The 26233-nt window shown below is 39.2% G+C and overlaps 1 protein-coding gene across 5 annotated transcripts in view; it reads left to right on the top strand.

Moving 5' to 3' along the window:
* Positions 1–26233, top strand: part of DIP2C (disco interacting protein 2 homolog C) — a 314466-nt gene that overhangs the window by 215142 nt on the left and 73091 nt on the right. For all 5 annotated transcript variants that reach the window (XM_050319574.1, XM_050317041.1, XM_050316246.1 and 2 more), the window contains 9 exons: positions 5388–5479; positions 9328–9438; positions 19641–19764; positions 20399–20508; positions 21834–21936; positions 22291–22355; positions 24136–24229; positions 24347–24466; positions 25310–25424. In XM_050319574.1, the coding sequence (XP_050175531.1) occupies positions 5388–5479; positions 9328–9438; positions 19641–19764; positions 20399–20508; positions 21834–21936; positions 22291–22355; positions 24136–24229; positions 24347–24466; positions 25310–25424 (934 nt within the window). The remainder of the gene's footprint in view (positions 1–5387; positions 5480–9327; positions 9439–19640; positions 19765–20398; positions 20509–21833; positions 21937–22290; positions 22356–24135; positions 24230–24346; positions 24467–25309; positions 25425–26233) is intronic.

Genomic DNA, 26233 nt, shown 5'->3' on the forward strand with positions numbered 1-26233 from the left:
AAATGACTCAGTGCTCAGAGATACAGATAGTCATGGTTTAAATCTCTAGATAGATATCAATCTTATGATTGTTTAATACTTTAAACCTTTATTTCTTTAGTAAAAAGGTAGAAAATTACTGCATTATATGATTCAGACTACAGTGTCCAGCACTGTAATAGCAAGGTTACCTCTATTCTGAGTATGTCTGGAGTCTTTTATTCTCTGCAATAGAACACTGTTGTTCTTTTTATTTGGATTATTTTATCCCAAAATGCAACAACTTCATTTACTCCTCAGGATGAATCTAAAGAGTTTATGAAGAAAGGGTGAACAGAGTAGTAGAGCTGGGACTATTCCTTTGCAAAGCAGAAAAAGAGCCCATCTACCTGCATATCATTAGGAAGTTTGCCATTCATACCAGATTTAATAAATACTGTTGTTTCTGTTTAATATAAGGAATGTCGTACTGTGATATTGAGAAAGTGAATATTTGACAAAATTATTTGCAGTTGAACTTTGGCAGTCTCGCAGTTGCTGAGCACGGAGATTGGTAAGCGACCACTGGTTTGGTTTTGTTGAGTTAGTGCTGTGTGGTTCTGAAAAGCGTCCTGAAGATGATAGGGAAATTCATTGTGGTTTGTTTTCTCTCTGAGTTTTTTCCTTTATACAGCTTTTCTCTTAAAACCTTCTTTACATTCAACACAGACATTTAGTCCTTTTACAGATTTGCAAAGGAAGAGGAAGGGTATTTACTTCAGTGACATGTGGAAATCATCGAATTTTTGTTAACAGATCTCTTTTTGTGCGGTTTTTAGTACCTTGTGGTTTCCTTTACCCTCACGTGTTGCTTAACCAGATGGGACTGGGGCTTAACTAACTACCCTTGCTAAATTTTAGTTGGTTAAAGATACTGCCCTCTGAATAGACTGTTAAAAAAAGAACAAGACTGAATACAAGCAAAATGTAAGATATATCATTGCTGCTGTAGAGTTACTACTGATCAACTAAAGTAAAATTCCAGTGGCAAGAGAAAATGAACTTGCCTCACATGTGTGTTAACAGTGTTTGTCACAGCTGCCTGAAAGCGAGATGCTGGTTTCCATCCTGTCCTACTGAGCATATCTGCATACGTGATGCCTGACAGATATGGCTCAGATTCAGAGGTGTAGTGGTACTTGCTGTTACTTACTGGGCAGTGGAAACACTCCACTTAGTTTGCAAGTGTGTGAAGAACCTTAAAGCCCTCCCTGCATAAGCACGCTGCTGAGACAAGAGAGTCTGGCAGCAGCACTGGGCAAGTGGCAGACATGGCTAAGGGAGATGCAATCATCTGTAGAAGATATATTTCATTAACTGCTTAAGCAATTATAATTTAGGCAATGACAGATGCAGAGAAAAGCTTAATTTCTTACCATCTCGTGGAGTTATACAAGATCTTGGCAGCACCACAATTAGCAGCTCCATGGGAGGTAAAAACAACGTTATAAATTGTAGTAGCAACAAGGTGTGTGTTAAATGCCTGTTTTGAGGGTTTGTTCCGCATACACCTACCAGTCTGCTTTGTTTGGGAAATAGTTTTGTGACCTAAAAACTGAGGGGTAATTCAGGTTCTTAAATGTCTACTGCCCTGTGTTACCCACGATGTGTGTGTGTGTGTGTGACTGGCAGTCCTTGCACAGGGTCTGCAGAGCCTGGGCCCCTTCTGGAGAAACACCCTTGTGCCTTAAATACCACTGGACACCTCTGTAGATGACGTGCCAGTTCTTCATTTTTAAATGCAAGAGAGTATCTGGTAATGTTGGGCTACTGAGGTCAGAGCCTGGAAGGCTGTCCCAGTGCAGTGAGTAGGAGTGTTGTTCTGAAGGACCCCGCTTGCAGTGGGGATGTGGGCAGGAATGTGAAGAGCAGGAGGGCTCGTGGGGTCTGGTGTTTATGGCAGGAAAGCAGCAGTGCTGCTCAAGTCTCCTCCTGCAGAACATGCTGTGGCCAAGGGCAGCTCCCTGCTGCAGCAGCATGGCTGGAAGAGAGAGCTCCATCACTAGCTGGAACACTGACCAGTCCACTCACTACCAAAGCTATGGCTTGAGTTCCCCCATCTGCCCTTCTGTCTTCAGGCCAGCTCATTAGAAGATTAATGGCAGTGTGTTTATCTGAGGAGAGCTGGTGCTTCACTGAACTCCGTCTGAGGACAATGGGGTGTATCCCCAGTGGCTGCAAACAGCCGGCTTCCTGCTGGAGCCCATGTAAGAAAGATGGCTTATCCCACGCGAGGATCGGCCTGGCAGTGCTAAGCCCTGTCTCAGAGCCTTGGATGAGGCACAGCTGGCTGCCTTGCCAGGCCTCCCACTCCCACGGCACAGATGTGGCACTGCATGGAGGTCACAGCAAGGTCACAGCGTCAGGATTTGTGGGAGAAGTTTTAGCAATCGGCTTTTTCTCAGCGATGTCTAATCTCTCAAGTTTGCAAAGGAAGAATTACTCTGAATTGCAACCTAGGCAGAACCAAGGAAGGAAACACTTCAAAGATTTCCGTCTTTATAACATCCTCTATTCCTGAGGGCTTTTATCCTGCAGGCGTTGAGCCCTTTGTGTTTCTCAGTGATGTCAGAGGAGGGAAACAGCCAAAGTGGCAGAATAAACCCATGGCTCAGTCTACCCCTAGTCAGAAACTTGTGTCCCATCCAGCAGCCACCAATCTGGCCCTGATCGCCCATACATTCCTGGCTCCAGCTTCTGGACTACTACTCCTTTTGTGGCCCTTTTTGAATTTACTTTTTTGGAACACAGTCATATACCCTGCAGGAAAACTTACAGGCTTCCTGTTGAACATGATTCAGTTCAAGATCTGGCTGGACTTTGCTCTGCCTGCTCGAGAGGGTGCCTGGGGGTCTCTGCCTGCCCCTAGCAACCCCTGCCCACCCTGGAGCAGAGTTGGCAGCAGCTGGGGGCAGGCAGAGCCCACAAGGGTTGGAGTGACATTATAGAGCTTGTAATGCCCTTATATTCCAGCTCCTTTCCAGCTGAAGGCAAACGAGCTAATTCACTCCAGTTTTCCACAGTTTTATATCCAAAGGCACATGCATGGCCAGTTACTCCAGCTCCTTAACAAAGGTTGGTATCACAACAGCAAACAGAGAAGGAAAGGGCTGTGGTGACAAAAAATTCAAGTCCTTTCTGATTACTAGAAAATATTATGGGCATTTTTTGTGCAATTCAAAGTCTATTCAAGCAGAAAGGTGAGGAATTAGGAAGGCAGCCTTGTATACTCTATGTTTCAGAAGCTGAAATAAAATTTTGGCAATAGAAGAGCATCATGACAAAATGTGTATAAAGATTTGATTATTTAACACTTTACTAGAAAGTACTCCTTTAAATTGTCTCAATTTTTGACAGAACTTAATTTCTGCACTTAGCCAGATCTCTTAGTTGGAGATGATTGTACTGGTACCTGTGTACTTCTGAAAGAATGTGCCTAAATGCTGTAATATGAATAGTTCTTAGATTTTAAAGAAAATACTGTAAGATGTCACATTTGATAGCTAAAAAATTAGTGTATGTCACAAATGCAAATTTAAGGCTTGTAACAGATTTAATCTCTATAGTTCAGACAGAACTTTTCACAGCAGCTCCTTATGTGTCTTGAAAAAGGAATTAAAAATTCAATGTTCATTTCAAGCTTGAAAGTGTTTTGTGTAAAGATGGTTCTTTTTTGCAATTCAGAACTTTTGCCAGGCTTTTGATTTCCATTCTCCAATTTCCTGTATCATTACTAATTGCTCTTTTAAGTTTGTTGCCACTGAAACTTTAATGTTGGAAAACTTTAAGAAAAAGAACATTTACTTTCTTAAAGCATCCTTGTTGTTATCCTACTCACTTGTAAAGTTCAAGTGTTAACTGTAGCAGCAGGGATGCTTTCAAAGATTTACTTTCCATCAAATGCAGGTAGTTCTGCCATAGCACCATGAGGGTTAATCCTGCAGACAGATGCCTGTATCTGTGCTGAGTTTCCACTGGAACAGAACTGAGTTGTGTTTCTTTCTGAGCATCAAGACAGTTCAACATACAAACACTGGAGTAATTTTAAATAAATTAAAAACTTTGCAAAGGATAGTTTGATGACACAGTATTACTGTTTTCGTAAGAAATAATTGCATTTAGTACTTTCTCAATAAAAAGCAGCAGAGACCCTTCCAATTTTCCTTTAGTGGGAAAAAAGAGAAAATCTGGCCTTCCTATCATACTTTATATTTACATCAGATTTGCACTTAAAAATAATTCAGTAGTATTGCATTTTATAACCAGGATGTGGAGGAACTTATTATAGCAACTGCTTGGCTTAGTTATAAATAGAAATGCTAGATGTTTGGGAGCCTGAACTGCTGAACTCCATAGGTAGTCTGTTGTCAGAACCTATTATCGTTTCAGTTATTGGTGGCCATGAATTAAAGATTTGTTACTGTCAGACTGAATACAGCTTAAAGACAATACCTGGGGGCCAGCCAAGCACAAGGGCTGTTAAACTTGGTATTGTTCAAATGAAAGTAACAAGGTCTCTAAACAAAGAGCATCTGAAAGAGCAAAGGTGCCAATTACTTGAAGGATTAATGAAAGGCATGTGATGTGGGCATATTGATGAGATAATTTTACTTTATAGTATATCGGGATGAGGACTTGATAAGGATCAGATAAGCATGGTGCTGGAAAGATAAAGCATGGGAGAAGAGAGACAGGAAGGAAGGGTACCGGGGGCAAGGGAAATGAAACTGAGAGAAGGGAGGGTATGGAAGCAGGTGAGAAGAAAAACCCACGTTAAATGGAAGAAGGCCCAGAATTAAAAGTGAAACAACCATATGGATGTGCTAAGGTTCAGAGGGTCCCTGCTGCTTCAGTGTGCCCCTTTGGATGTGGGATGTTCTCTGTCTGTTGGGGTTTTCTTTACTTTGTCTCTGCTTCTTGGGATGCCTTTCCTTTTTCCCTTGGTGTCTTGGGGTATGAGAAGTGCAATTGGGAAACCTGAGTATCACTGTCAGAGGTCAGTCTGTGCTGAAATGTGACTTGTCCAAGTTGCTACAGCTGAGGTGTCAGGGTGATGTCTGGACTTGATGATGTTCCAGACCCTTCTAACAGTTGGTTTTTGGAGTCAAGATCCAATTTTCTCCAAATAAGAAACTTCTGTCATAAAGAAAACTATTCTCCCCTTTTTTTTTTTTTTGAGTCCCGCTCTCTTAAAAAAAGAAGTTGATAGAAAACTTCTTTTAAGTAGTCATATCATATTTAGTTGGAAAATTAATATAAATGTTCCTACTGTTGTTTTTTTTTTCCGATTTCTCAGGTATTCTTTTTCTTTAATAATCTTGTAAAACATAAGAATTTTTAAATTAATTTCAAAAATTTTGTGTTAATAGGCAAACTTTGGACCAGAAGTATGAAGGTTGCTTACAATATACTGCATAAATTAGGCACAAAACAAGAACCAATGGTACGACCTGGAGACAGGGTGAGTATCTCAAAGATTTTTCATTGCTAATAATTCAGACTCAGTGTAGACAAAGAAAAAATAAGGTATTTTGGGTACTCAGAGGAAATTAGTGAAGTGAAATACTGAGGAGGGGTGGGAACTGAAATCTGCTGTTTATTCAGAAGAAGTCTGATCATTCAGACAGATGTTTTGAACTGCAAAATAAATAATCTGAGCTGATACTCCCTGAATAGTAACTTGAAGTTGTGGCAACATCAACAATAAACATTCCCATGGAAAGTGATTTTTGGACATAGCACAACAGTCTGTTTAGCAAAATCTTGCTTATGGAGCCTGGAGGTGTCATGTGGATGAAAAACTTCCTTACTAATGACTTTGTAGTTTTTGAGATGGTAAAAACAAGAGAAGCATTGTGGAGGACAAAGTCAAGCAAAGTAAACACATATTGGCAGCCAGTTAAATAAATAAATGACGTGTACTGGTAACAAAGAATATTTCCATTCCTAGTTCTTGACTATGATGCTGCTAGTGCTAGAGGCTGAATCTAAGTGAATGGATACAGCCCACAGAGAGCAAGAGTCACAAAGGTAGCACTTTAAGGTGTTAAATGAAGACAAGAACATCCTATGGTTTTGCTAACAATGTACTTACAAACCTCTCCCTTTGTCTGCTAAGACTGGCTGAGCCTACTGTCCTTTTTGTCTGCCAGAGTGTTTATAGAAAATTCCACATGTCCCATTTCAGCTTGGATTTAAGCTGTGGAATGGCTATTCCAGAACAAATTTGTCAGAAATGCAAATTTTAGTCTCCTGTCCTAGTGCTTAGGGTTGTGAGTGTGGGATTAAGTCTTTTGCCCAGAGTCTGATAGCAATTCTCAAACTCTTGGTTCACTTGATCCTCTTGTGCCACATGTGAGAAACACACGTGTCTGAGAGAGCTTCAAGAATGAAAGCATGCAGTAACACTTCCCAGAAGGAAAAAAGAAAAAGAAAAAAAAGAAGAAAAATGAAACATGACAGTCTTTCCTGTGTTTCTTTTTGAAATAAATCACAAAGAAAATAACTAAATGATCTCTATATCCTTAATCTAAATTGCTTCCTACAATGGCATTCAGCCAGGACTAGGATCTGAAGAATCTCTTTTACTTGACTTACAACTGTGTCTCTAAGCAACAGCAGAAGCAGCAAGTTGTTCTGGTGTACACATCAAAACAGTCCACCCAGAAAGCTCCAAAAGGAATAAAGTTCATGTATGGGCAGTGTGCATCTCTCCTTATCTGTTGTGTGCTGCCTGCCTATCTTTGTAGTCATTTACAGCAGCGGTCACTGGCATCTCCTAACATTAAGGAAGGATTTGTGGATAATTCAGGCTGAAAGCTGGAAATTTAGCTAGTGCAGGACACATAAAGAACAAATTGCAGCTCTGCTAAATTAAGTCCACCTAGATTAGAGTGAAACAAATGTTTACAGCTGAGTGCTGAAAGCATATGTTTTGTGTTGTAAAAACATCTTGCCTAGCATCCCTGTGTAACGGGAACGTGATCATTTGAAGCAACTTCATGTTGAAGATGAGGTGTTACTGCACTTCTGATGCTCTAGGCTGTGGTTATTCTGGCTTTTATGCCCCTATTGTAATAACATAAAAGCTTTCTGACCTTTTTGAAGGTGACTTTTTATTCTGACATAATGTATGTTGTGTGACAACAGTTAAAGGCAGTTTTTACACACTAAATTAAACACAGCATATATTTCTGGTCTTTTCTAAATGAGAATGTCATTTTTTCCTTATGTTAATATTAAATAAAATATTTTAATTTTTCCCTTTAAAAACCTCTTCTATCAATACAATCTCTATTTTTCATGACTGCCATTACCTCACCTCTTATGTTCTTTGTCTGAGCCAAAAAATAAATGAATGTGCCTGCATTTCATTCCCTGCTTCTGGTATTATACGTGGCAAACTGCACTTGCCTTCTATAGTAACTTCAGAAATTTAACCTTACATCACCCCAGACAGCTGCCTGGAAATTAAGCTTGCCCTCTGAAATATCTACTAGATAACCAGATTCTCATCTCTTAATATACACTGTATGATTTGTTTTCCTTCAAGCTTAGCCCTTTTTGCTTTTACACACATTATTTATTTATTTGGTACAAGTCTGTTAGTGATTAATGTTTCTTGGATAGGAAGTTAATGCCTCTTTCCCACTGGACTTCAGTGAGATTTTTCTCACCTCTGTCAGCTCCTTTGCAAAGATTCCCATCCAAACCTTCACTGCTTTTAAGTAAGCAGAGACCAGTGCAAAACCCACAACCCTCAAAGTATCTTTTAGGTTCTTTCAGATGTTTGCTGGGCTCAGCAAACAGGATTTGCACCTGGCAAAATCCCTGTATTTCCATTTCCTCTGAGGCTGTTTATAGTTTGTGCCTGTAGAATACATACATACGTTCTGCACCACCATATCCAGCACTTGGATTGTTTAATGTGCAAGTGTGCAGACAAAGTAGCTGTGTATATGCTCTGACTCTAAACTGTCATGAAGTGAGAATCTTTAGCTTAAAAACCAGGTATTTCAGACCCAGTTGGACAAGGTTGGTTAGTCTTCTTCTAGTTTGAAGGAATCCAGTTAATGTATAGAAGGTGACTATCTTAACTGAATTCTGGAAACACAATCTCCAGTAACTGAACCTTGGAGTGTATATGAAAATATCATGATTTTTGTTCAGCAAAACTCCAATGGATATCAAAGCAGTCAAAACTCAAGAGCTATTAAGTAGTTTCAGGAAATTTCAAGATGCTGTAATGATACACTCAGGTCCTGTGTGTGAGTCCAAAGGAATTAGGTTTGAAATCATTCACCATTCCTTTTGCATGCCACTTCAGTTGACCGTGCAGGATAGTTACCAGCTGTGTTACAGCTGTTTAAGACAAGAGCTGAAAACATCCATCTGACTGAACCAAAACAAAACTGTAGACAGGATCCAGCCACTGAGGTCATTCAGCAGTAAGTGAGAGCAGTAGTATTCCCTGCCCTTGCAAGGAGAGCTGTGATTTCTGTAAATTGCTGGATCCTCAGCGAGACCATGCACCCTCACCTCTCCTTCCCCTTTGCCTGTGCAGGATCTCAGACATCGTCTGCACTGCCTGCAGGACTAAGCTGCACAGTTCAGCACGCTGGGGGAAGGAGGGCACCTAGTGAGCATAGTGGTGCTTTGCTGTGATTGATTTTGGCATTCTTTTATCTAAATAATTCCCCAACCCTAGTCCTGAAGCTGTGAAGTTCAACAAATCCACACCTAGGTTGGGGTGCGTCATGGATATGACGTTTGCTTCTAGATACCAGTTATCTGTGTGCACAAAGTGCACAGAAACTTCTACACTTGAACTACAGTCCAGTCCTAAAATTAAACTGTTGCATGAGGCACAGCATAGTTAAACAAAACAGTGTGTTAATGATTGACCTAATGACATAGTAAGTCTACAAGTGGTCACACTTCCACTTCAGTTTCAGTAACTTCAAGCAGATTATTATATTAGAATCTAAAGTTCTATCAAATCCATTTACTTGGTTATTTAACACCGATAAAGCAATCAGTTAATTGAGAACCAGATGAAGGGTATTGTCAATATGGGAAACAAGACAGCATGAAAATATTTAACTACATCCTAAGGGAAAGTGTTCATAAAAGGAATATTTATCAGAATAAATTCCTTCTGATTTCTCATTTGTCTGTCATTAGGCATTTGAATTGTTATCTTAGAATGCTTCAGTAATCAGCTCTCTCCAAAAGGAAACACAGGAGCTTCAATTATCTTTATTTTACACCTAGGATAAAATATTTTTAATGTACATCTCTCTCTTTCAGGTAACGCTCGTGTTCCCTAACAATGATCCTGCTGCTTTCATGGTGGCATTTTATGGCTGCCTGCTTGCTGAAGTTGTCCCCGTCCCTATTGAAGTGCCACTTACAAGAAAGGTAGGGAACTAAATTTCTTCTCTATACTGCTTTTTGAAACTTACATCAGAATAAATCACAACTGAACATAGCTTTTGAGTACATTTTTGTGGTTAACTAACTCTGAATATGAGGATACAAAGATAGTGCTGTGTGGTGAATTATATATAGTTCCTTCTTTTCTGTGATGGAAAATCTGAAGATGTGCTTGTAGTTTCAGCAAATGCAGGTCCGCCTGAAAAAGGAGAGGAAAATTTTCCAAGACTGCAGTTCTACCAGTCCTAGATGGATTATCTTTGTAGCCTTTCAAAACGCTTTGGTGTTGGCCACTGACAAAGAATCATTGGCAACAACTGCTGATTTTCCACCTGTCCCTGCAACCCAAGCTATGTTATAATGCCACTAGTGCTGTGTGTGCTACTTCAAAGCAGTTATGGAAATGCCTTCTCCTGTGTCTCTGTGTGCATATGTGTCCCAAAGCTTCTGTCACCACGGCCCTCTCTGCCAAGGGTGGCATTTGAACAAATTAGGTTCAGGAATTCTTGCCACAGAACATGCATTCATAGAGAAAACTGACCACTGCTAATCAAAAGCCTTTCACGTCCAGTGTTGGTTCAGAGATTCAACCATGTATCCCATGGAAGTATTAGGAGAGAAGTTCCAGCCAGAAAGAGTGTTTGGGGGCATTGAGAGGAGTGGGGTTGATGGTGTAGGTGAACCACAGCTGGGACACTTACACTGATGCTGCTGAACTTGCATTTTTTTCTGAGGATATATGCCTTGAAGGTTGTAAATACAGCAAAATGTGTTTATTCATTACAAGGCTTTTTTGTCATATCCCCTTAATTTACCATGGCTGGCAGCTCCCACATATCCCCTTGTATAATCACTTTTTTATTAACTAGCACTAATAATGCTTTACTTTAATTACTTGGTCTGGACTTGTCCACGCGAAGAATGTTCTTTAATCTTTACAAGCTTTCCTTTTTAAACTAAATTATTTTGGAAAATGTTGACTGAAGACGTAAAGTGTTTCCAAGGAAAGGGCTGGGGAAAAGTATAGCTTTGCTCATGTTTTCGGTTTTTCAACCATCAAGGACTTTTCTTTGAAATGCTCCAGTGTTACAGCACCCCAAAGCAGAAGCTCAAAACTTTGTTTCATGAATAGGTACCCTGCCTTTCAAATGAAAGCCATGAACCAAGATTTTAAGCCCTCACAAAGGCTTTTCAGTTTGCACATCTCACGTAGCAAATTGACAGCTCAAAATATCTGGGGATTTCTTCCTAACTGAATGTGTTGGAACCGTCCTCATATCTGAGAAGCTGAGTTGATCTCATCGTTTCTCCATTACAATCACACGTGCCCTGGCCAACATCTGTGGTGGGCTCCTGCCACTGTGAAACCAGAAGCTGGCAAGGAGAGAAGGGGTGGGAGCTGGAGGAAGGGGTGGTTTGATAAACTGGAGAAGGAGGAGAGAGAGGATGGATGGATGGATGGATGGATGGATGGATGGATGGGTGGATGGATGGATGGATGGATGGATGGATGGATGGATGGATGGATGGATGGATGGATGGATGGGTGGATGGATGGAGTGAGTGAGTGAGTGAGTGAGTGAGTGAGTGAGTGAGTGAGTGAGTGAGTGAGTGAGTGGATCAGACACTAAAAGGTCATGATCCAGCACAGCAGACATGAGGGTGACTGAGCAGAAGGAAGGACAATGGGAACTACAGGAAAGAGGAGACAAGAAGTAGCCCAGTTTAAACTGGCTAAGACTGGAGGAAAGATGCAGGTGAGCTAAAAAGGCAGTGCAAGAGGAGAGGATGGGACCTCAACCACCATACCTGCTTTGGGGAGTAAGGTTATACTATTTTACTTGTAAAATGTATTTGTGAGCACCGAGAGGTAGACATGACTGTAGAACAAGGATGTTGACTTTATTAGAAATACAACTCATTTGCATTGGGCTGTCATCATGCTTTCACATCCAAGTGCAGTACCTTCAGATAGGTTGAGGCAGTTACATAACAGTGTGCATTATTTCAATATAAACTAGAGATTCTATATGTGTCAACAAAATAAGGCGAGCAGAGTATGTACATTTTGAGATCTTATAGAGTGCCCAAAGGGATAAATCTGCTTTCGTTCTTTGATAAAAAAGAAGCAACATGGCTTTGAAGGGTGAAAAGTCTAATGTCTTTCCCTGTTACTATTTTCTGAGTTTTAATGACATTTTAAAGTATATGGATAGGTGTAAATTTGATTTATTTTGGAACATCTGATACCACATCCATCTATTAAACTATAAAATCCAGCTGTCCAAGTAAATATTCTGTGTCAAATGAATAACTTATCCTAATTTGGCTGAACCTCTTGGGTGTTTGTTTTTTTTAAAATATGTGTTTATAAATGGATATATAAATATACACTTACACATGCATGTATATATATTTTTATAAAAGAATATATACAGACTCAGGCTGTTTATCTTTTGCCATAATATCAAATTAATAAAACAATAACAGAGATGTCAGTTAAAAAAGCAACATGATCCATAATCTATAAATAAAACTATGCAATCTCACAGCATATACTATTGCAAATATTTTTGCATTTGTTTATATGTAAGGGCAACTGGAGTGGAAACAATGAGATGAAAATCGTGTTCTGAGTAGTCCCAGAAGGAATACCTCTGCTTGATCAAATTGCAGGGGATTGCTTCTGGCATCCGTGGGAAGATGTCATTCGTGTCATCACACAATGGCCTAGACTGTTCTTTTATGCTTTCCCATTATTTATCCTCTCTTCTACATGCTTCAGTACATTCTGGCATCTTCTGGGTTGCTTTTTGGAAGACAGAAATGTGAGCTAACACACAGATGCACAATTATATTATAGGCTTACAGAATACAGGATGGTCTATTTTAAGGAGTTATATTAGGAGCACATTTTTAATATTAAAAATTTGTACGAGCAGCTTTAGTACTGTTCTGCATTTTCATAAGAAGAGTTTTTCACAGCTCTGTGCAAAATTTTGTCCTGGCATTTTAAAACTGAGCAGCAGTGTTTGTAGCCAGATAGACTTTTGGCTTACAGATTACTCTGCAGACATCTGTATCCATATGGAAGTAAAGGCTTTTACTTTACCTGCACGTAGATTTTGTATGCATTCCCCTTTCTTCATAGCATGACTGTTATTTTTGTAAGACTTTGAGAAGATTTTTTTCCAGTTTATTGTTAGGTGAAAGTCCATCTCTACTTGCTCTTTCCTTCTGTATCCCACCTTTGTGTTGACAGAATACCTAGAATAATCCCAGGACTTCAGGAGACCTGTCTGACCTAGCACCTGGGATGGATTGCCAGAATACCCAGCAACCATGCAGCATTCTTCAGTTTTATTCCCATAATGCTTCCTGTTGTTCAGCAAAGACCTGTAAATTGTCATTCATACAGTATGGTTTTGGCTCTTTAGATTTGTAACATCAGATCTAAAATTAAAAACTGAAATACTGAGGCTTTTTTCAAATACATTGAAACTAAATCTTTATTCTAGAAGCAGTAGTCAGGGCTTCCATGGTCATTGTAGTGATAAAACAAGCAGCATGGTTTTTTTTCTCCTCCTTTCCTTACATTAATAGCATTGAAATGCTTTTGTCATCAACACTCCCCAAAATTGTTATATCTAATCCTCATCCCTTGGCTTATGGGGTCTGTTCTTTCATAGTCATGTCCTTCTCTCCAAATTTGCTTGTGTTTCCCAAACATTAGCAAGTAATGTGTCCTATACAACATCTCTTCCTTCAGCACTGCCACTTTTGTTAATCTTGTCTGAAGCTGGAGTATTTGTTTCCTTGTATGTGTGATATGATGTGACATACAAACTGTATATCATAGAACAGGCCATCAAAATAGAAAACGGGAGTTTCAACATGTCAAGTTCTAGTTCAAACAGTGATTTACTATGTCCCTTATGAAAAGATTTTAAAATACAGTTTTGATTTCTTCTTCTTTAGATTTTTTTAGGTCAATGTTTTTTTCCATTTGATGGGTGCCATGCAAATTGTTATTATTCTGCTCTGGTACAGTCAGGGGAGTTAATCAGTTTTAATGTGAAAATAACATTTTTGTCCTCCAAGCACATTCATAGTTATGCTCAGTCACATGCTGTGAACATATGAACAAAGCGATCCCACATAGATCTTTATGGCCTCCTTATCTTAAGCAGAATTTGTGGCAGAGTGAGACATAAAAGCATGTAAAATTTAATTTCTCACTCAAAATGGTGTTCCCAAGCATCTTGCTGTGTGATCTTAGCAGGCGTTTCTGTGCTCTTCCAGACACTGGCTCTGACACTGTGGTTGGAAGAATGTGCCTGTGTATTGTCATAGGAAATCTGGACATACCCATTCCAGGGCACTTCAGTTTTTTAAAGGATGCTTCATACAGGGTAAAAACTGGTTTTCAGGAGCTCTTTTTATTCAATTCTGAAAGATTATTAAAGCTTCAACAGTAGCCAGGGAGGTCTGTCTCTTTCAAGGCAGTGAAATTGTCCCAGTCATGTCTTCCATTGAAGGAAGAATTCTATTCCAAAGGAAATACACCTTGACATCTTTCCTAGTGTTTCAGGGCCTGAGATAAAATGAGCTTTGCTTCCTCTCAGCTTTAGTCATCGTTGGGCTGTAGTGCGCCAGAAACACTGGAGCTCAACATACTTTTGAACATCTTTTGACAATGCATCTCTTTCTCCCCTGAATTTAAAATATGCACAAAATGTTATGTATTTTTCTTTCAGTGACGATCTTCCAGTCTCTCCAAAGAATTTAAGTTCCTTCAGCCTCATGTGAGCCCCTGGTGCCTGTCTATTTCCTTTCATGCACTTTGGCAGTGGAGCACTGAGTAGAAGTCCTTTCTCATTTTGCCACAGTCAATCTCAGATCCTTTAAAATCTGTGTTTTCTTATTATATTTTCAAGTTTAGGCAATTATAGTTTCCTAGAGGGCATATCACATTTCATGCAGTGTCCCCTGCCAAAAATAACCATTGTCTTACTTTCATTAAGACTTCTGGACATTAAGACTGCTCATGGTTGCAGATATCACATGCAAATTGCAAGCAGATACCAAAATGGTTGTCCGACTAATTTCTTCATCTTAAAGCTGATGATGAAGATTGCATCTGCATTGTGTTTAACTTTGGTTAAGGTCTTTTGAGATCTGTGTTTTATGCCTTTTCACTTTTGACTTTTAAGTCTAATAGTTGCCCTATTTGTTCTTTACCAGCAAGTTTTTGGTAGTGTAAGGGCACTGGAGCTCAAATAAGCACTGTAACAGAAAACAAGATTAGTTCAGTCTGTGATGCTCCCCCACATAATTCTCATTTTGAAAACAGTCTGGGATTTGCAAGTGAACAGTAGTACCCTTTATCAGGCCAACCTTTGCACAGGCTGTCTCTTCTTTCCTTTCTTATTAGATAAGGACATGCACTCTCAGTCACGGAGACAGGATCATAATTGTTTTCCTCCACACAGATAGTCTCACAAAGCATTATAGAAATGACATTAACAGCATGCTGAAATGCAGCCACACGTGGGATTTTTTTATCCTGACAATGAATTATCACTCCCTACAGCAGGAAGAAGACAATTTGCCTCCAGGTATGGGTGAAAACCTTTAGGTTTCACCCTAAAGGGGTGAATAAAGACTTTTTAATAAAAGTCTTTAGAAAACTTTGAATGGCTGCCTACAGCAAAGAGGATATCTGACTCTCTTCATCTGAAAGATTGATCTCTCTAGGTATGTGCAGACATAGTCTGAAGCTATGCACACCTCAGTTTCTGTTACCTCAGCAAGCGTTGTGTGCCTTCAAGAGATGTAAAATGATAGCTCCAAAGTCAGCAAGTGGTCTCGAACCTCAAGCTACAATACCTCAACTCTGTATTTTGCCTTCCACCTGCATTACGTGTCATTTCAAACTGTGAACTGTGGAGGATTTGACAATGAACATCACTGGCAAGTCTCCCCTTGTCTGTGGTTTGGACTGCACTGAGTTGTCTCACCTGGTCTCCACTGGTTTCCTGAGGTTTTTTCTACCCTACAAAATTCAGCAAAACAAAGTGTTTGTGACAAGTAGGGAGTTGCCAAAGTGGCAGATTAGCATAAATTACCAAAAAACCAAGTAATACTGCTGACAAACCAGTGTGTTGTGAAAATCTATTCCATTTACAGGCAGGAGAGTAATTTTTTTTAAGATGGGAGGAGGATATTGGGTTTTTTGGAGGGAAGATTATTTGATTGTATTTTTTTCTACTTACAAAGTAGTTTTCAGCATGCAACCATTCATTCCACATTACTCAAAAGGCAGGCCGATAGCTTGTCTCTGAAATCTGAAATAATCAATGCCTTTAAAGTCAGTAGCTTTATTCATGGCCCACATGGGAGCTTTGACTGCTTCAGGCAAAGGACTGCATTTTTTAGCTCAAACTTCATTTTTCAAACGTACAAGTTTTGCCCAAGGATTTCAGTGCTCTGGGCCTGTCATGCCTGAGGTACGAGGAAGAGCAAAGACTATCGTGTTCACAGGATTGGGTGTGTAGGTAAGGTTGTGGTGTGTATGTGGGATGTATAGAAGTTTCAGATCTTCTGCCTACTGGCTGTCAGTCCAGTGTCTCTACAATTTCTTCTATGGGGCAGCAGATATCCCAGGAGCACCTGCATGGGGAAAGGGATGTCAACCCCTTCTTCATGTCTCTGTTCTCTGCAGTACTTTTAGCTTTTTAAGTCAGGATGAAGCCATCAGAAGCAGGCAGAAGGTGGTGATAACTAGTTAGGAGGTGTGAGAGACTGAGATTGAAAATGGAATTGGTGGACACCAAGTAGGAGACTGCCAGAAAGCTTCATTGTGTTCATACTGCAGAATCCTCAGCTCCTGTGGCCCTTGGGAACAGTGTCTATCACAGCACCTCTGCTTCAGCATCTTAATTTGCCTTAATTTGCAAGGCAGGATTTAGTGTGGCTACCAAGGCATGGCACAGGATTTGAAAGTCTGTAAAACACGCTAGATACTGTCACACCTGGTGAAATTCTTCCAAACTTCTATGGTAGTGTTACATCATATAATTGTTTAGTCATGTTTTCCTTACAGTTGAAAGAATAACTGCACAGAAAAGAGTGGGTTGAAGATTCAGCCCATGTGAGATGGGGTTGTCCTCATGTAAAGCAATCTGTAAATTGTGACGTGCATAGATTGTATTAAGTAATCTGTAAGTGTGAGCTACTACAAATGAATGAATAATGTTTATGTGAACATTCTCTGAGCCAGTTGGTATGGCACTAAGTGAAAGTGTAGTCAGTCTTTCTTGTGTTATCTAAAAAACTTCACTGTTAATACAAGTTTCCTTTTCTGGTTGTTTTGTTTTGCTATCAGAAGAGCAAAAATATCCCCCAGGGCTATGGTATGCTGATGCTCCAAGGTCCACACTTTCTACTGGTTTACTTACATTAGATTTCTTATGGAATTTGTTAGGTTAATTTCTGCTTATAAAGCTCTGCATTAAATGGAATTTCATTGCTTGAGAATTGGCATTTTCTTGACACCGTGGTGAAACAGTTTGCTAGCAGTCTTTTATAGGATATACAGTTATAACACTATAATTTAAAATTGAGATCAATGCAATTACTGCATTCAATTATAGAATTTATATGCCTTTTATTTAATTGGTAGTTAAAAATTCTTAAAATATTAGTAAACATTTTTTAGATTAAATTTAATGGGAAATTTTGGGTAATGGTAGTATGAATCTGATATTTTAAGAAACTCATGACTCCCTTAATAGATGAAAGAGTAGCAGGTCTCAGAAGCTGTGTCTTGCCCAAGGAGTGATGTTCTCCATGGAGTACTCCAGCCTTCCTCTTCCTGCCATTCCTCCTGAGGGACCACCAAGGAGAGCCATCTCTCCTGCATTGTTCAGGCACCCACATTTCCCTTCTTTGAACAGAACCCAAGAGTGGAGACACCAGATCTCATCCTCACGTGGAACCAAGATCAGATCTGGCTAAGTGCTTGTCCCACAGATTTGACAACACAAATATGGACCAGCTAACACGAGAGTCAGTGAGACTGTAATGGTTGACAAAGTTCTTTAAGTTCTGGAAGCCCCACTGGTGCAGGTGTGATGGAGTCAACAACATGATCCCCAAAATGTTGTTCATGGATATACCAGTATTATTCTCTGTTGTTCAAAAGAAACTCTCATTGTCTGGTTTTATGTTGGAAAAGATTATACACCAACTTAAGTTTAAAAAGCCTTCCTGAAAAAGCGCCTTTTCATTTTTTTCCTGGTTTTACATGCATTCTGGTTATAGTAAGCAAAACCAAATGCTTTTTCTAATTCTGGATGGAAGGAGTTATATAGCATAGACTTGACAGATCAGTTTATTGTCCCACATTGCTTGCTCAGCTATCAAAGTTCTGATAATTGCTGCCATAAACATATTTTGAGGTGTTATGGAAAACAAGTAAGCCTTTGCTTTTTTTTCTGATCTGATTCCTTCTCCATTTTAGATGGTTTTATTTGACTACATAAAAATTTCATTAAAAATTAGTCAGATAGGCTCTAGGGCTTTCATCATACAATTTTGTTTTGAATAAATCAGTAGATTAAGGCAACTGTACGGTATTTCTGGTTGTTTCCATGGTTAAGTGTACTTTATGGTTGATGTAGAACCGTTCTGTGAAGAAAGGGTTAATACTTCTATGTGCATTTATATCTCAGGTTTTACTCTGTTGAAGAGCCTAGTGAATAGATGTAAAGTTTATAAAATAATCATGCCAAGATACTATACATACAGCAGGCATAATGCTGTTGAAACACAGCATCTCTTAAAGAACAGCTATGGCCTAGACTTGAAAATCATCACATGACTTCTAGCTTCAGTGCCTACATGCCCTTGATGAAAGTAAAATGTAATGAGCTTACTCTAATGGGCACTTGACTATATGTAGTGCTCCTGAAACGTGTCTGTAACTACTCAATGAAATGGTTATTGACAAATCAGGTTACATCAGCAATAACAGGGGTACTGTCACCACTGTATGCCCATATAGCATCTTAAGGGTTTAGAGCTTTCTCCAGGTGGAAGCATCTATATTCCATATTATCTCCCAGAACTGTCACAGAGTCACAGAATGGTTGGGCGTGGCAGAGATGTCTGAAGATCACCTAGTCCATCTTCTCTCCTCAAACAGGGCCACCTAGAGCAGGTTGCCCAGGACTACATCCAGGTGGCTTTTGGATATGTCTGAGTGTGGAAACTCCGCAACCTCTCTGAGCACACTGTGCCAGTCACCCTGTAAAAAGTATTTCCTGATGCTCAGAGGGAACTTCCTCTGTTTTGGTTTCTGCCCATTGCCTCTGGTCCTGTCACTGGGCACCACTGGAAAGAATTTGACTCCATCTTGTTACAGGTGTTTGTACACATCGATGAGGTCCCTTCTAAGCCTTCTCCTCTGCGGCTCAGCAGTCACAGCTCTTAGTCTTTTCCTCATAGGAGAGTTGCTCTAGTCCCTTAATAATATAATGGCCTTTGCTGACTTTCACCAGTAGCTCCATGTCTTTTACTTGGAAGCCCAGAACTGCTCCCAGCACTAGAGATGTGCCTCACTAGTGCTGAGGAGAAGGATCACCTCCCTCAGCATGCTGACAATGCCTCACACAGCCCAGGATGCCATTTGCCTTTTTAGTGCCAGGCACATTGCTGTTCACATTCAACTTGTTGTCCACCAGGACCCCCAGGCCCTTTACTACAAAGCTGCTTTCCAGATGGTGCTGGTGCAGGGGGTTGTTCTTCCCCAGGTGCAGGACTCTGAATTTGCCTTTGTTGAACTTTGTGAAGGCCTTGTCTTCCCATTTCTCCAAGGATCCCTCTGGAAGGAACAACCTTCTTATACTTGTCCTAGCTACTCATCATTATTTCCGAAGAGATACGAGAGCAGGTGCCATCTGATGTCTTCCATTCTCTTTATGATTTATGTTCATACAGACAGGAGGATGTCTAGGTTGTGGAATTCCTTTGTCAATGTACAGATGAGTTTTGATAATCAGCTAAAAGGAAATCATCTTAAAGGAAAGAGACTATTTTCTTCTCAAGATAATATGCCCAAGGACAAAAATTATTTCAGCCTGTAATCACTTCTAATCAATTCTATATGTTTTGTCATCTCTTAGGATGCAGGAAGTCAACAAATAGGCTTTTTGCTTGGAAGCTGTGGAGTTACTGTGGCCTTGACCAGCGATGCATGCCATAAAGGACTGCCTAAAAGCCCCACAGGGGAGATTCCACAGTTTAAAGGTAATCTAACCCTTACTTTTAGTGACTTTCACTGGTCATTTACTACAACAGTAGTAAACATTGCACTTGTTTAGTGGCTGTGGGTGAGGATCAGGCCCGTGATGAAACACTTGCCACAGGAGCAGCCGTTCCTGCTGGGACACCAGTGCCCCGGTGTGTCACTGCTGGTGGTGATGGCTGTGCCCACCTCATGGCTGGAGAGCAGCACCAGTGCTCCCAACCTGGTTCTCTACTGGCTAAGCTGGGCTTCTCAGATCATCTGTGTCCACAACCAAAATTAAACCAACAGACTTAGGACTGTAGTAGATGAGAAGCATTCTTATGATTCAGTCCTATGGCTACGTGTAGGGACAGTAACCTCTGGCAGGAGAGTGGTAATGAAACTGTTTGGATCAATAACAGCTCGAACTGCCTGGCCATTTCCTCAGGGATTGTCTGAGAAGACAAGGATAGCTGTGTTAAGAAAGCAATGCTGGAAAATCTTCTTTCCCATACTGTATTGAGGTTCAAAAAGAATCAGTGTTTAGGTAATGGTGACACAGGCATTTGAGGAAAAAAGCTTTGTCAGGGAAGACTTTTGTCTTGTCTTATCCAGCAGAAACTCAACAAAAGCTGACTTTTGTTTGTACCTCAGGCTGGCCAAAGCTGCTGTGGTTTGTCACAGAGTCTAAACACCTCTCCAAGCCGCCTCGTGACTGGTTCCCACACATCAAGGATGCAAACAACGACACAGCTTACATTGAGGTGAGTTAATGAAGATGCATCTTCTCCTCGAATCATTACATATGGCACTTCTGCATTAGGTAAACATCATTATTCATTCACTAGTCACAGAAGCAAAGAACATCCTGGCTTAGCCTGTTAATAAGTAATACTTTACAATAAATTAGACTGATACTGATTTCAGAAAAGTTAATGGAATGTTAAATTGCATTTTGGGCAATTCTAACTTGAACATTTTTATGTTGTCTATGTGGCTGCTGCAATACTATATTAAAGTTGCCTTGACCAGTCTCAGACCCACACAATGTGGGCTTGCTTAGGATTGATAGATGACAAGTTTCACAGTGAAGCTTCAGTTCTCATATCACAACCTTCAGACCCTTTGAAAGAGAAAGAACTTCTTGTTCCTTACTGCTTTGTGAGTCATACTCCGTCCCAAAAGACCAGTAGCAGGAAGGGAAAGTTAGCAATGCTGTTAAGTTTAATTTTCCTCCCTTTTTATCCCCATCATTTTCTTCTACTTCTGCATAAACTCAAATGCCTTGAATTCAGTGGTGTTAGTATTGAATTTAAATGATTCTTCACGGGGCCTAAGTTCAAGTGAAGGGAGCGAAGGTATTTCCTGTCTTTGTGCAGTCAGAACACTGGGCTAGAGAAGCAGAGATGTCTCAATTCTCAATCTTGTGATTATCTTCATCGTGGAGAAAGATAAATGTTTAATTTACTAATTACCACTGAAAGTTTTCAGACTCTTGCATAAAGTCAAAAATTATTGCAATCATCTCAAATGGTTTCCTACCTCTTTTGTCTCCTTTTGTCTCATGAGTCTCATATTCTTCTCATCAAAGAGCATGTGTCTTTCAGACTGTATACATACAGATTATTATTACACCACCCAGCAAGGATTCTGAGGTCAGCTCTTATCCCATGCCTTATAAGATGCTCAAGGGAGCTCAGGTTTATTGGTTGGCCTATAAAATGTAACGTAAACACTGAACAGACTGAACTAGGTTATTCTCTGCTAAACCTAGCCAGTCATTTAGTCATTAACGTGGTCAGGGTTTTTAGAATTATTTTTCTGTAATGCCTGTTTTCAAACAACAGATGGATTTCAGATATCAAGCCTGGGAAGCTTCAGTCAGTCAAAAAGAAAAAGCCTACCTGAAAAAAAGCGTCTTTTAAAAAAGAAATACCTGCAAAACTCCTCAATACTGCTGCCTTCTTAAAATAGAGTCATTAGATGTGCCCATCATTCACCTGCAGAGGAAACACTTTAAACATAGCTATTAAATAATGGAAATAGGGCAATTATTGCACATTGACTTTCCCTGGTTATTTCTTTTTAGTACAAAACATGTAAAGATGGAAGTGTTCTTGGGGTGACTGTGACGAGGATTGCGCTGCTGACACACTGCCAAGCTCTGACCCAGGCATGTGGATACACAGAAGGTATGGAGTACACTTCCCTTGCATTATCCTTAAAATCTAGTGTGAATTGTAGTTTATTTCTCATTAGGCTCCTATCTTAAGTTTTACATAGATTTGCTCCAAAAGCTTCTAGATTTAAAAACCTGCTTTTTTTTTCCATTTGTTTTAGGAAATATGCCCACGTTTAAAATATCTATAGGAGAGGCACAAAATAATGTCCTAGCCAATATAAATCCTGCAGTGGAAATTTACTGTGAAAGTTAACCTTTGAGGTCACCAGTCATGTTATACTGAAGCTTCCTTCCTTTGAGTGGGTTTGCCTTGGGTTAGTGCCATGTTCTAAAAAATAAACTCTGCTTTGTTTTTGTTGGACAGCTGAAACAATTGTGAATGTATTAGATTTCAAGAAGGATGTTGGTTTATGGCATGGAATTCTTACAGTAAGTATGTGTTTTTATTCTCTGTGAGTATTGGAAAATAAACTAACCTAATATGCTTATTGCTATCTCAAACTGGGGTGTCCTACAGCTTCTTCTAATACAGTTTTTTCTGCTTTGAAAGCAAAATAAATGTGAGTTAAACTTCTTCTGGAGCACATAACCATAACGATCATGGTAAAGATCTCAATGTATTTTATGCATTTTTATGTCAAGTACTCTGGCCCTGTTCTTACCATGTTACTCTTATCAATGTATCATTTTGTGATCAAACTTTATAGCATAAACAAATTAAATTAGTGCTTTCCTCTGTAAGGATATGATCCAGTGGCATAGCTCTATTGCCACTGATTAGCTTTGCTGTCAAAACTCCCACCAATAAATGGTTTGGTTATATTAAAACATTTCTGATACCTATATTACATTAATGGTCCACTTGCAGTTTGAATGTCCTCCTCCATTGACATGGGAGACAACTGACACATTTTTAAGGTTTAATTCTACCAAGGCTATTGCAATCAGTGACTGACAAAATGCTTATTTTTCACTGATCATTTTAAGAACAGATATCAAGTTTTGAAGGGTCATTGTTTGGGGGCCCCATGGTTTTGGAGGTCCCTATGATTCCCAGCGATTTGGAGGTCCCTCTGATTCCCAGTGATCTGATATATTTTTCCCATGCAGTGCTATACTGTTCTTAATATCAAAGGGCAGTAGTAACGTTTCTGAAGCAGAAATGAACTATTAGGCTTAATGCCCATAAGTATCTCATGTTAAAAAGCCATCTTTATCACTGAAGTTGAAAGCAAGTGTCTAATAGAGCTTTTCTGTGCCTTCCTTTGCTATTAATCTTGGTCTGAACTTCGTTTTTTCCATTACTTGCCTGTAAGTGCTTTTCCTGTACCTATGCTTCTGCCAGACTGAAAAGAGAACAAGTGTTTGGATGACTAATCCACTGAGACACTTAACCTTTCTTAAGCCTAGGTTTGCCAAAACAAATACTGTATTTAACCTGAGCTGCTATGAGGGGAGGTGTGTTGCCTCAGAAGATATTTCTAAATGGTAACAGAAATAAAGCAGCAGCTCATTTACAGGATGGTTTTTTAGCACTGAGAAATCACTGATGCAATTGATAGGCTTAGACTGAGAGAACAGTTTTGAATCTGTCATTGGTTTCACTCAGCTGCTTTTTCTAAACTTCCTGGAACTTTTCATGACCTTATTGAAAATACTGGAATTAGCTCACCTGCAGAAGGACTAAAATCTCCTTCATTTATTTTCTGTTAAAATAAATTGATCTCTGCTTAGCCTGTGACTCCAATTTCTTTGTCTTTTAAATAATTTGTGCCCCACTACTGCTGATAGCTTTTCAGTATTCCCAGAAATGGATTTCTTTAGACAGATATGTTGCTGCTACTTGTCCTTTTGAGTACACTGTTCACATATATGGAAGTTTAGTGGGCTTAGGGATAATATTGACCTACATAGCAAATATGTAGATATCTTTGAGTATAAATAGAAGGAAAATGTTTCATTTTTTTCAGTACTTCTTCAAAGTTATGATCTGATTAGTTTAAATCCTAAATCCTTAATCCTTAATTAAAGCATTGGAAAATTGGTGTCTGTTTCATCTCGATGTAGGTAGATAGATAGGAAAAGATGAATGCCAGCATTGTTAATAAAATAAGCATAGGGTGATTTGCACAGATACCCCTGCCCATAACACAATATAAATAGTTACCATGATTGTTGTATAAAACCCATCTATCTTTTTTGATTTCAGAGTGTCATGAACATGATGCATGTTATAAGTATTCCATACTCCTTAATGAAAGTGAATCCACTGTCATGGATACAAAAAGTCTGTCAATACAAAGGTAAGAAACAAGGTTATGCAAAAGTTTCCTTGATAGTCAAAATCGAAAGTGCAAATTGGTAATATGGCTGTATAGCTTTTATATGGTGTATTAGTAATTTTCTCATTCTTATTGCAGCAAAAGTAGCCTGTGTAAAATCCAGGGACATGCACTGGGCATTGGTGGCACATCGAGATCAGAGAGACATCAACCTTTCCTCGCTGCGTATGCTGATAGTGGCTGATGGTGCAAACCCATGTAAGCTGTGCTGCTGCAGTGCAGTAGAGAACAGGAAGGGGTTTCTGTCTTGCATTTAAAATTTCAATCTTCAGCCATCTTAGCTAAAATATATACAAAAAATAGGGTTTGTCTACTGCAAGCTGTATGACACTTATGACAACAGTAATTAATTTTGGATTTTCTCAAAATATATTTTTCTGTAGCGAATCCTGAGGCAAACTTGATTTTCCACATAACGTAAGTTGCAGTAAATCCAATTTTGTTCAACACGACAGTCACATAAAGACTGAAGCTATAAAGACCTGAAGCAATAAAGACCTTAAGCTAGAGAAAAGATCAGAGCATTTCCTCTGGATGATAGTGCTCAGATGCAGAAGTAACTGCGAATTTTAGAGGAATACTTATGCTACTCTAGAGAAACACATCTGGATGCTATTAATGACCATTAATAGCATGAACTGTTTCTCTATATAATTTAAGATATTGGCTTATAGGTGTTCTGTTTGTTTCTAGAAGTTTACTTTGACTTTCTGAATGTAATTTTTAATTTCTCTTATCCTAAAAAAGAAAACTGTAATGAAATTCATATTGGAAGTTAGCAGTAATGGCTTTTATACACAAGCATAGTGAAAAGACTTTATGCTCAAAATGAGTCTTTATTCTCTGTGTGCATACATAACTGCATATACATATATATAGTTGTAGCAGCTATGACTTATTTCCCAGTGGACATGGATACTTTTTAAATAATTTCTCCTGAAAAGCCTATATATATTAAATAGTAGATTTGCAGTTTGAATGGTGTCACTTCAGAAATTAAATTATTTTTCTCCTCTGATAGTTTTTTTTTCTTTACCCTAGGGTCTATTTCTTCCTGTGATGCATTTCTCAATGTCTTCCAAAGTAAAGGTCTAAGACAGGAAGTCATTTGTCCCTGTGCTAGTTCACCAGAAGCTCTCACTGTGGCAATTCGAAGGTACTGTGTTACACCAGTGGAAATAGACCCACTGTATTTGTGTATGATGTGGTAACTTGAAAAGAAATGATAAAATTATTCAAGTATGAATCTGCATATTTAACTTCTGTAGGACATTTTTAGTTTAAAATTTGTTCATGTCCAAAAAAGACAGACAAGAAGAATTTCTAGAGCAATAATTTAACTTCAGAGTGCTTTATAGTCCCCATGTGTGTAATTTTATCTAATTTTAAATTAAATACATTGAAATGCCAGAGCAAGTTCTGTAAATAGAAGTGTAAAAATGCCACGCTAAGCGTAAAATAATTAAAATGTGAGAATTAAGTGGAATTGCCATCGAGGAAAATCATACTCTAAAGTAGTCCGTTTTAAGAAAATTATGACATTCTGCAGGTTGGTTTTGGCTGACTGGCACCTTTTAACCATTCATAGACTCTAGTAACCATCTGGAAATACTCTTTGAATCTGATGGGTTTGTGCCTAGAAATAAAATTGATAAATTCTATTAAAACTGCTACATTCTACTAAAACTGTTAAGCCTTATGTATATAGAATCACAGGATTGTTTAGGTTGGAAAGAACCTGTAAGATCACTGAGTCCAACTGTTAATCCAGCACTGTGAAATCCACCACTAAACCATGTCCCTGAGTGCCACATCCACACATCTTTTAAATACCTCCAGGGACAGTGACTCAACCTCTTCCCTGGGCAGCCTGTTCCTATGCTTGACGACCTTTTTGGTGAAGAAATTTTTCCTAATTTCCAATCTAAACCTCCCTTGGCACAACTTGAGGCCATTTCCTCTTAT

Source organism: Myiozetetes cayanensis, unplaced genomic scaffold, assembly GCF_022539395.1.
Source record: "Myiozetetes cayanensis isolate MyiCay16 unplaced genomic scaffold, myiCay2020 scf1, whole genome shotgun sequence".
NCBI lineage: Eukaryota > Metazoa > Chordata > Aves > Passeriformes > Tyrannidae > Myiozetetes > Myiozetetes cayanensis.